This window comes from Ostrinia nubilalis, chromosome 25, assembly GCF_963855985.1.
Source record: "Ostrinia nubilalis chromosome 25, ilOstNubi1.1, whole genome shotgun sequence".
Lineage (NCBI taxonomy): Eukaryota > Metazoa > Arthropoda > Insecta > Lepidoptera > Crambidae > Ostrinia > Ostrinia nubilalis.
In genome coordinates this window covers 2,096,288-2,108,593 of record NC_087112.1, presented here as the reverse complement: position 1 = coordinate 2,108,593, position 12,306 = coordinate 2,096,288, and the positions used below count along the sequence as shown (strand labels likewise).

General features: G+C 40.9%; 1 protein-coding gene across 1 annotated transcript in view; it reads right to left on the bottom strand.

Moving 5' to 3' along the window:
- Positions 1–9,791, bottom strand: part of LOC135084061 (uncharacterized) — a 30,932-nt gene extending 21,141 nt beyond the window's left edge. Inside the window, exons 1-6 of the mRNA XM_063978804.1 lie at positions 9,624–9,791; positions 6,514–6,588; positions 5,311–5,446; positions 2,425–2,501; positions 1,466–1,511; positions 463–591 (exon numbers count right to left, since the gene is read on the bottom strand). Of these exons, the coding sequence (XP_063834874.1) occupies positions 463–591; positions 1,466–1,511; positions 2,425–2,501; positions 5,311–5,446; positions 6,514–6,588; positions 9,624–9,686 (526 nt within the window). The 5' untranslated portion in view covers positions 9,687–9,791. The remainder of the gene's footprint in view (positions 1–462; positions 592–1,465; positions 1,512–2,424; positions 2,502–5,310; positions 5,447–6,513; positions 6,589–9,623) is intronic.
- Positions 9,792–12,306: the final 2,515 nt, after the last annotated feature.

Genomic DNA, 12,306 nt, shown 5'->3' with positions numbered 1-12,306 from the left:
GCATTACATGTTAAGGCTAAATGTGAAATTTCATTAAATTCGTTTTAGTAGGTCAGAAGATATGACCCAAAAATATGGTTCTGGCCACTAAAATGGCTCTCCTGTAAAATTTACTTTTTTCACTTACGCCATTATACGTAGGAGCCATCGATTTGTCTCTGGTAAATTAGTCATTTTCCTGCAGTGAAGACTAAATGACCTGAAATCTAGTCTCTATTATTCTTATAATGCCTTTGGGTTTTGTAAATTACTCGGATCCAAATCCAATATACCAGACCGCTCTTAGGCAAAGTTGCACTAAACTTGTTGATGGTGCAATCGCTACCGGTAACGATAACCAATGTTCTTAGTATGGAGTTGGACAGATTTTTGACTTTTCTTAAAGTAAGTTGGTGCAACCCAGCCTCAGAATATTCTGTACAGTGCCTATGTGCAAGTTATAATGTAAAAATGTAGACTTACGTGGCGTTAACGGCTTGTGCGGCGTAGTGGGCGGGGCGAGTGAAGTGGGCGGGGCCAGAAGAGGCGCGGGCGGGGGGTCGTCGTCCACCAGGATGACGTCCTGCGAGTCCGACTCGTAGCCGCCCCATGCTGCACGAGATATGGTGTAAAATAGCGCTATCGGTTTTTCCATCTACAACAGCTGTTCCCATACTTATTTAGTCTACTGCCCTCTTTGGGAATAAATTATTTTTTAGCGCCCCCCATTTTTGTAGTCAAGAGTCGAGCTCAGTCGGTGTCTAAGAGTCCTCCTAGTAGATGACGCCTCCCAAGCCTCTACACAACGTCCCGATTTTTTTTCTGGGTCTCTTACCGCCCCCCTTTAAGCCTGCAGCGCCCACAAGGGGGCGTTATAGCCCACTTTGGGAAAGACTGATCTACAACGAGGAAGCTCTTGACTTGTATCTCACCTGATGGTAAGTGACGATCAGGCCGAAGGTGGAAACGAGCTTCACCCGGAACCCTCAACCACGGAGGAACTGGCTATCTTACCTCTAACTGCCGGAATACAACAATGCTGTTAACATTGTTGTTATGGCGACAGACTTAGGTAAGATGGTGGTAGCTAGCCAGGCGGACTTAGAACAAGCCCTAACACCAACCAAATTACCAAACCGAACAGAAAAATCTGTCCCCACTGGGAATCGAACCCGGGACCTCTGCGTCTGAAGCAGGTGGTCTTACCACTAGACCACGGAGGCGGTAGATAGATAATAATATTATGGTCATATGGTGTAAATTACGCCATCTTTTAAACATTTATAGGGATTTGACGCAGACCGTTCCATTCGTAAAATGGTCACACTTTTTCAAACTACAAATTTAACTATTGTTTCAAAAATGGTTTATCTGAATGTGACCATTTTGCGAATGGGACCGTTTTTTAATTCGTGACGAAATGCGAATGGGACGGTCTACGTCAAACCCCTTTATAGGGGTCCCAGGCGACAGACGATTGACTTACCCGGACGCGACGGCGGTCGGGGACTATTGACTGCCGGGCTCACCACCTGTGGACCAAAAAGAGATTTTACTTAAATAAAAAAAGTATTTATGTTAAATGCATGAGTTATATTTTTTAATATCTAGACCAGTCTTTCCCAAAGTGGGCGATAACGCCCCCTTGTGGGCGCTGCAGGCTTAAAGGGGGGCGGTAAGAGACCCAGAAAAAAAATCGGGACGTTGTGTAGAGGCTTGGGAGGCCTTCATCTACTAGGAGGACTCTTAGACATCGACTGAGCTCGACTCTTGACTACAAAAATGGGGGGCGCTAAAAATAATTTATTCTCAAAGTGGGCAGTAGACTAAATAAGTTTGGGAACCACTGATCTAGACAGTTCATCAAGATTGAAGTGATTAAGAGAGAAGAAACTCTTTTTGGCCTTACAAAATTATTTTAATTATCGGCCATACTTTATACGTTTATTTTGCCTCAGCGGATGCTTAGTAATATTTCAATAAATTAAGCATGCTTTTCGTTACAAAATACTACTCAAGAAACATAATTTAAAATTATAAAAGTCATTAGTGCCAAGTGGCTTTCCACATACAATGTCGCCACCAGTCATTACTCGCAAGCGCCATCTTAGCTAAATATAATAATGATGATGATTCTCTACGAGTTCGAATCAGAAATGAGATCCATAAACGAACTAGTCGCTGACATAGCCCAACAATGGCAGGCCATATAGTACGCAGAACTGCAAGGTTCTGGAGTGGAGGCCACGTACCGGAAAGCGCAGCGTAGGACGTCCACCCACAAGGTGGACCGACGACCTAAAGGTAGCGGGAAGGTGCTGGATGCTGGCCGCCACCAACCGGCCATTGTGGAAATCATTGGGGGAGGCCGATGTTCAGCAGTGGACGTGTTACGGCTGAAATGATGATGATGATGATGATGATGATGATGATGACGTCACTCACCCTGGACAGCGCAGGCGAGGTGAGCGGTGTGCCCCCGAGGCGGCGCATCTGTCGCTCCGCCGACGACCGGTTCGAACCTAAAGGGAATGACATAGATTAGGGATGTTATGGATAACCGTAACCGAAACCTTCGGATATCCGAAATAAAAAAATATCCGTAACCGTAAGTTTCGGATATAGGCAGAGTCAAGCAAGTCCCTACCCCGATTCAATGATTGCATTTTGAGGTAGGTACATTAGTTTTTTTTCCCATAAAAAAGCTTTTTTGTGAGACCAAAAGAAAATGACAGATGCCAAATACATCTCTTCTGTTCCCATTCGGTTCGTAAGGCATGAACTGTGTTGGACAACTATTGGAATTTGCATTCTATACTTAGCACAGATATCCGTAAGCGTAACCGAAACCGGTATAATATTATTCCAATATCCGTAACCGTATTCATAACCGAAACTACATCCCTAACATAGATTAGGGATGTAGAGAATGTTTCGCTTAACTCAGTGTAGAGGGCGCTAGAGACGCTAACAGTAAAAAGAACTCCAAAAACAAATTACTCTGTACTTTTGCTAAAGGACTGTAGCCTCATTCACGTAACAAAACTTCAACGACAACAAAACACTGAGTTGCGATCCTATCGAGTAATCGTTCTATCAAAATGACCCTTGTGAATACGGATTTAGAACTGTATTTCAATGGGACGACTTCTGAACATCAGCGAGATCTTCACTGTCAAAATACGTGAATTAGGCCACTGGTCTAGAGAACAATATTTTTCATTGTTTTTGAAGTTTGAACCATATCTCACTACAGTTAGAAATATGGTGGCATCATTTCTGCCAGCACCAGTTACTAAAGCCTGGTCCGTGAGCACGTAGAATTTTGTCCAATGACCCCAAGCTACCCATCCTTATCGCTCGCGCGTAATTGTGTTGATGTCGCGCTCGCACACTCACTGCGGGCGCCCGTCGCACAGTCGCGACAGCAATATAATTACGCGCGAGCGATAAGGATGGGTAGCTTGGGGTCATTGGACAAAATTCTACGTGCTCACGGACCAGGCTTTACATAAGAACATCGCTCAAATTACATGCTCAGCATTGGGGGAAGTTGGAGATAATATTCCATTTACTCTGTGGTGGAGTTAATAATAGTTGCCCCTGTGAAATTACGTAAGAATTAAGAACTCCTATGTATCCAGGAACTACGACTTCATCGCCAATAAAAACATAACCAGTGAAGGTCAAGTTTGTCCCGGTGGAAAGGTGTCTCGTATGTTCCGGTGAAGCGACGGTCATAGGACAACTTACTAGTGTGTTCCGGCGAAGCGACGGTCATAAGAGGTCATTTACCAGTGTGTCCCGGCGAAGCGACGGTCATAGGAGGTCGCTTAGTGTGTCCCGGCGAAGCGACTGTCATAGGAGAACTTACCAGTCTGTCCCGGCGAAGCGACGGTTATTATAGGAGAGCTTACCAGTGTGTCCCGGCAAAGCGACGGTCATAGGAGGTCGCTTACCAATGTGTCCCGGCGAAGCTACGGTCATAGGGGGTTTCTTACCAGTGTGTCCCGGCGAAGCAACGGTCATAGGGGGTCGCTTACCAGTGTGTCACGGCGAAGTGACGGTCATAGGAGGTCGCTTACCAGTGTGTCCCGGCGAAGCTACGGTCATAGGGGGTTTCTTACCAGTGTGTCCCGGCGAAGCAACGGTCATAGGGGGTCGCTTACCAGTGTGTCACGGCGAAGTGACGGTCATAGGAGGTCGCTTACCAGTGTGTCCCGGCGAAGTGACGGTTTTAGGGGGTCGCTTACCAGTGTGTCCCGGCGGACCGACGGTCATAGGAGGTAGCTTACCAGTGTGTCCCGGCGAAGCGACGGTCATAGGAGGTCGCTTACCAGTGTGTCCCAGCGAAGCGACGGTTAAAGGAGGTCGCTTACCAGTGTGTCCCGGCGAAGCGACGGTCATAGGAGGTAGCTTACCAGTGTGTCCCGGCGAAGCGACGGTCATAGGAGGTAGCTTACCAGTGTGTCCCGGCGAAGCGACGGTCATAGGAGGTAGCTTACCAGTGTGTCCCGGCGAAGCGACGGTCATAGGGGATTTCTTACCAGTGTGTCCCGGCTCAGCGACGGTCATAGGAGGTCTCTTACCAGTGTGTCCCGGCGAAGCGACGGTCATAGGAGGTCGCTTACCAGTGTGTCCCGGCTAAGCGACGGTCATAGGAGGTCGCTTACCAGTGTGTCCCGGCGAAGCGACGGTCATAGGAGGTAGCTTACCAGTGTGTCCCGGCGAAGCGACGGTCATAGGAGGTCGCTTACCAGTGTGTCCCGGCTAAGCGACGGTCATAGGAGGTCGCTTACCAGTGTGTCCCGGCGAAGCGACGGTCATAGGAGGTAGCTTACCAGTGTGTCCCGGCGAAGCGACGGTCATAGGGGATTTCTTACCAGTGTGTCCCGGCTCAGCGACGGTCATAGGAGGTCGCTTACCAGGTGTCCCGGCGAAGCGACGGTCATAGGAGGTCGCTTACGTGTGTCCCGGCGAAGCGACGGTCATAGGAGGTCGCTTACGTGTGTCCCGGCGAAGCGACGGTCATAGAAGGTCGCTTACCAGTGTGTCCCGGCGAAGCGACAGTCATAGGGGGTATCCTACCAGTGTGTCCCGGCGAAGCGACGGTCATAGGAAGTCGCTTACCCGTGTGTTCCGGCGAAGCGACTGTCATAGGAGGTCGCTTACCAGTGTGTCCCGGCGAAGCGACGGTTATAGGTTTCTTACCAGTGTGTCCCGGCGAAGCGACGGTCATAGGAGGTCGCTTACCAGTGTGTCCCGGCGAAGCGACGGTTATAGGTTTCTTACCAGTGTGTCCCGGCGAAGCGACGGTTATAGGTTTCTTACCAGTGTGTCCCGGCGAAGCGACCGTCGGGATGACGAGGTCTCGCCAGCGCTTCACCAACACCTTGGCGCGGCGCGCGAGCGTCGGGTCTGTGGTCTTCCGTCTCAGCTCGTTCACATGCTTGCCGAGTCTGGTGGTCTGGAAGAATTTGGGAAAACAATACAGGAGCTGAAGAAATATGGGCTCTATGACGAGGCTTTGAGGGTTTATTTTGCTAGGAGTAATAAAAAAAATCGTATCCAAATCACTTCACTATAAACCCGTCTCTCTTTATTGCAAAAGGCTGATAAGCTAGGAGTTACAAGAGCAAAAGGCAGGCATGTAGAAAATGAATCATCTTATTACTAGTAAAATAATATTATCGGAAACCAAAGTAACTAATATGTTTGGCAAATATTTGTTAAGAAGAAGTGAACTAGAAAGTTATCTTTAATTTTTGTTTTTGTCCACTAGTTTGTGACTAGCATTGAACCCAAAGACAAATTGAGTAATTTTAAGATATTAAATAGTTCTTATGTCATGTCTTTTACTAGAATGTTAATCTCAAAAAGATCAAGTCAGTTTAGCTGTTTAGCATGACAGTAAAAACATTCTCATAATTCGTTTTTCCATGATTAAGTAATCAACATTCAAACTTTCACATTTACAATATAAAAATGTTTTATTAGTAACCACAAGTTAATACTTTAAGAAGCCAAATAATATCTGTTCAATAATGTAAATTGGGACACTACTAATAATAGAACTGTTTAACATTGTAACGGAAGTGCTTGTTATTATTTATTTACTAGCTTTTGCCCGCGACTTCACCCATGTGAAATTTAGTTTGTCACAGATCGTCATAAATTATAGCCTATATGTTATTCTGGGTGATAAACAATAATACTGTAAAGTTTCATCAAAATCTGTTCAGTAGTTTTTGCGCGAAAGAGTAAGACCCAGAACAGACGGTGAAACGCAACTGCAACGAAACTGCAACTTTGTGATGATTCTGATGAATGAAACTGAAACTGAAAGTTTCAAACTGGTCGCGTCTTCTGTGGTCTCTCAATGGACACTAGGCAGAAACTTAGATGCAACTCAAAAGTAACTAACAGTTGCAGTTTCGTTGCAGTTGCGTTACACCATCTGTTCTGGGCCTAACAAACATCTAGACATTAATACAAACTTTCGAATTTATAATATTAGTAGGATATTTAACTCACCTCCAGCAACTCTTTTGTGATATTGAATTTCTCCAAAATGGAAATGATTTCATTGACGGCCTGCATGTCGACAACCTGAAATTAATTAATCCTAAATTAGTTCGGTAAAATTAAATTAATTAAAGACAAAATATGTCCTCATAATAAAAGGAGTACCAAATAAGGGAATTAGTAACATTATAACACTTAAATATGCACCTATTTACTTGATGAGGGTAAGTACCACTCGTATGCCCTACAAAACCAACTAAGCACCTTTTACTTACTATAGGTTTGTGCTATAGGTGTTATAGACAGCTTACAATACAGAGGATGCATGGCAGCAGAAGAATCACCACAGCACACGCTCATGGAATGCAAGAGTACGATGGAGCAATGTGCTCAAATCAATAAAATAATATGTTTGAATTTGTATTACATATAATATTACAATTACTAAAAAAATAATTACCTAGTTTATTTGCTAATATACAAACTCTTTTAATTTAAGAACTTTTAACTTGCAAGAAAACACCATTAAATAAATATTAGATAGTGAAGAAAAACAGATCATACTAGAGCCTAAAATCACTACTTAGTAACTAAAATAGTAAACTTAAAATAACACCAAGTAGCTAATTATGTTGTTAATCTAGCTCCGTGCTGTAGAAATGTAATATTACAAAACCAAACATCAACAAAAAACAATTTCAAACAAAATTCTAGTTGCATTTTTCATTCATTTTATGGTTGCAACACTTTTACGATCACAATCAATTCAGTGAAGTGAAATCATTGTAAGAGTAAAAATAATATAAGAGTACACTTCCGACTATTGTGATTCATTTTCAGGTGGGCATTTTAACGGGTCAATGTTACCGAATTGGGTAGGGACCATTTAGGGTTAAATAACCATTATTAACTTGCTCATAAAAAATCGGGCAAGACACAGGAGTAGCCAAAATGATTTAAACCAAAGGAAATAATCTGTTACAAAAAATTGGTCAATGACCTAGCAGTTTAAATGCCTGAACATGCATTCATAGCTATAAATAGAATAAGAATATTCTAGAGAAAAATATCGAATATTGGAAATAAATGAGACAGTAATTCATCACACGAATTGTTCACTACTTCTCTGTTCATAATGTGTATTATTTTGCACTACAAAATATAGGGTGTAAGAACAGGAGCAGTAATCATGGTAGATTACACCTTACACAAGAATTCATTGAAATAATATTTCTAATAATGGATTGTAATGTCAAATGTAGTATATTACAACCATTTTCTTGCTAAACTATGTTTAAGTATCTGTCCAAATTAAGCTAAACCACTAAAAACCTTCTTGAAGACCAGGGCCGGACTGTGAGTTTAGGTTTACCCACCTACTATACTCTTTCGCATTATCATCTATTTTTGGCTTTGACTTGACTTAGCTGGGGGGCCCTTGATCCCACGGGGCCCTGGGCTGAAGACAAAAATGCCATATGGCAGATCCGGCCCTGTTGAAGACATACTAAATGTAAGAGAACCCACACAAACTAACTTGCAGGGAACCTAACTGAAGGTCTGAAGGTAGTAGGACGGACAGATGAACACATTCAAAACGTTAAATCGCATTGTATCCCTTTCTTTCGCACATAAATAAATCCAATATGGTTAAGTTCAATGGGCTTATAACTCAATTTAATTTAACTATTCATAAAAGCAACAAGTTCTAAAAAGGCTAATGCATAGACTATCCCTAACAGGCCTAACATCAACCTCTTGCATTAAAATCTTTTTTAGTTTCCATATAATTTTTCTATCTATTATAATCTCTAACTCCGATAACATGAAAATGCAGCTGTAATTTGTGATATTTTTCTATAACACCTGAGTCAACTTATATTTGGTAATTTGTAACCATAAAGCCGTGAATGGTGGTGAAAATGATACTATTCCATTCAAGTTCAACACCCTTTAAAATAAGACAAGTAGACAAATAAAACTTAGGTTAAAACCTGTATCGAACTAGCTACATTGTAGCCAATGAGGTATTTTGCCAGCAGGTTATTCTATGTGAGCCTATAAAACTTAACTCCCATAAGACAACCATGGTTTACATATCTTAGAGAGCTAGAGTAATGAAATGGACTAAAACTTCAAAAAAATTGTAAGAACAGATGGCTAAAACTACAGCAATTTTTATCTACTTTGCATAATACTGTACCAAGTTCACATTGACCATGTGGTCTTTTTCAATACATCCCAAATGAACATACAATTCTGAAGGAATAAGAACATACTCCAATTCAAGTCCTAACCTCTTTGAAAAGGAATTCCAAATATTCTAAAAGATGTTGTAATCTTAATTTTAAGAAAAATAACAGTAAATACAATAGAATAGTTTAGATTGTACTATTCTGTTGTAGTAATAGTACCAAGTTAAATCTAGTTATGCTTTGCAAATAGTTATGAAGTATCAATATCAGGAATGGAAAAGTAGGGCTCAAAAAAAGTACCATAGCAACATACCAATGCCTTCAAAAATAGCACGAACTCGCTAACTGTTGCGAAAACTGAATTGGCCTGAGGTTGCACAACCAAAAACGGTTTTAGTGCCACTGAAATATCACCAATCTGGAACTGTCAGATCCCATACAAGCTCGATCTGCCCGCACGAGGTCTCCTCTGCGGCTAACAGCTAATATAGGTACTCACGTAAGGTCAAAAGGTACAAAAAACGCATTTTCGTTGGATCCCCGACGCCGTCTCATATCACCGAGAAAATCTACGGGAAAGGTCACGCGTGGCACAATTCCATACTTTCACATTGCAAAACATTTGGCACTAAGGACGGAGGGACGACGGGCGGCTGGCGACGTCAGTGGCCCCACAGCCCGCACAGCTCACGTACCCACCACGACACCACATTTCCACGCGTATCTTCGCACTAAACCAGAAACTTTTACTTGCACGGGCACCGACTTGCCCAATTAGAGGCACATGACACCAGGAAACTGAAGAGCCAACCTCCCAAGTGGCCAAATCGCAACATCGAATCGGGTGTCACAGGCTCGTGGGGACCGTTTTCATATCTCAGCTTCGCTTATCAGCTTTATGATCTTTAAAACTCGCAAACTTACATTGTAATTGTTATCCAACGCATTCAGAAGTCGATTACTTAGATCATGAGCGTTATTACTCATTTATAAACCAAAATATTTAACTAAATACGACGAACGTGTCTCGGCTGCGTCGTAATGGCGGACCGACGACTACGTATGCCCGTGCCAGGGCATTTTAGCCGAATAATTCAGCTGATAACTACTGAGGCGACGCACACTCGTGTTTTTCCGTTTCTTTTGACGGAACAACTTTATTTTGGCATCAGTAAGCACTAGATGGCGCTATAATCTTTATGTATAAAATATGTTTTCGTGGTTAAATTTACATAAATGTGATTGTATTCTTTATAAATAATAACTTAATAAACATCACAATGCCAACCATTTCAAATTTCTTTCAATTTGAAGCAAAACATCTATTTACAATATTTCTGTTCCTGGCAACTTATTCATCATGAAACTTTCGAAAATAGCAACATTTTTAGTAAGTTTCACACATACGTCAATAGATGTCGCTATTTAGATGTAAAAACAAAGACAAAAAATATTGCTGTCTCGCTTGTTTTTACCCAGTATTACCAATAATAAAATAATATAATTGGAAATGGGAAAAAGCACAAAAGTTGGTAACCTATCATTTTCAAAAACATACAATACCGTTCCGGGTAATCGGTCGTGCAACAAGAGTTGAGGCCATTAATTTAAGCAAAGAGATTTATAACTGTATACGCTGTCTGTGTCGACGTCTTGCATAGTTGAAATCATAGAGAAAAGTAATACATAGGAAATAGAGAACCCTCTCTGTCAAATTTTTGAGCCTACTAATTGACAGCCTGGTGTTAAATTCCCTGTACTTAACCTACGTACGTAACGCTCACATACACACATAGTACACGCACACATACATACATAAAGTCCACGCACACATACACACAGTTCACGCACACAGGCCCTCATAACCTTCAAAGAATTATTGTTTTTATGATGTACAATGTAGAATTTTTTCAAATCCATTATTTTGAAAATATTTATCTTTATGGTGTACGTATTGTATTATTTTCAAAACAATGGATTTGGAAAAATTCTACATTGCACATGGAAATGCAAATAAGTAAACAAAAACTTTTGAATTTAATAATTTTACTTTATTTATGAACACACATAATATTATACACCAAAAGCGTCTTTTCGCAAAGTTTTCAACAACACTAAAAAAGCATTTGCACATTGAGAAAACTCAGATCACTTGTGAACATAACAGAAAGTTTCTTCGCGATTCACGAAGGAACGAACAAAACTCCGATGAACCAGAACAGCAGCAGGTACGAAGGAATGAACTTGAATTTGACTCGACGACTCTTCAATACTTTAGCCACAGAAAACTTAAATGATGGCTAAGAAAACAATAATGCATTTAACATAACAAAAACAACACCGGCCATTTTGGAGGAAAAACAAAGTTGCCATATGTTAAATAGTAATTTCTACTACTCTATTATGTAAATTATAACAAAAATGTCAATGTTCAGTTTTAAATTAAAACAAATTAATTTCATTTAAAAAAAGTTTTCACATTGTAATTAACAATATTCTCAAATATATTTTAATTAAGAAAAAAATGAAAATATGAAGGAAACAGGAGCAGCGACATCTAGAGCGTTTTAGGGTAGTTAAAAAGTATTTGAATTTATTCACCGATGTCGCTGTTTGGAAGCAAGTTTCACTTCGATGACCGTTGTATGGAAGTTTCCACACCCTGGTTGAAATGAGTGCTTTTTGTCTCGTGATCAAGAGTGAGGTAGCGAGTTAATTCGGGTTTCCAGCGCGTATTATGCCCGACACAATCAACAAAAACATTTCAACATTCAACAAAATTACCCACAATAATGTTGAATGTTGACATGTTTTTGTTGATGATGTTTGTATTTTTTATTCAAATATTTCACACGTATTCGACAGTTTCGCCTCAACTTTCGTTCAGTGACTTATAAATAACTTAGTTACAATCAATAACTCTAAGCTATTTACACTCAATTTATTTTAATAAATCAATAACTAAGTTTTTAACCGCCAGCATGACTGCCATTAAAATCATAAAACATCAATTTTTTACGCCAGGAAATGCTTTGCATAAACCTACCTACCCACTGGCTGGCTGTTGGGAACTTACTACTAGTGGGTTATGTGAATGTGGGACCCTCCTAAAGGAGCCAAGCTGAATCAGAAACTTTGACTTTTATACTTACTGTTGCTTGTGATTGCGCTAATGTGTAATGTCTCCAATTCATTCGCGTTTCATCTCCAGTCGCATGCGACTGGCACTCCATTTTCATTCCAGCTGATGTGCAATTCGGTATCATGGTAAAGTTCACGCGCTAATGAAGATGAAACAACAGATTTATGCACTTTCCATTAAAAGTCTGAACATGTAATTTTTTAAACTAAAATCACTAAAACACAGCAGCACTAGTGGTTTTTAAAGCTATCTAAATGTAATTGTCTCAATATAACTGTCTTTAAATTGTTAAATAAATTAAAAAAAAAAGATACGTGAAGCATTTGACCGCGTTTGAAAAAAAGTAACTTTTTGTTAGCAAAAGCTAATAACGTAAAGGTCCAGTTGCGCTTAGATCAGTTCACGTTCCAGCTTCGTTTGAACTAGTTGTCAAAACGATACCGCGAATCGCGATACGGATTTGTC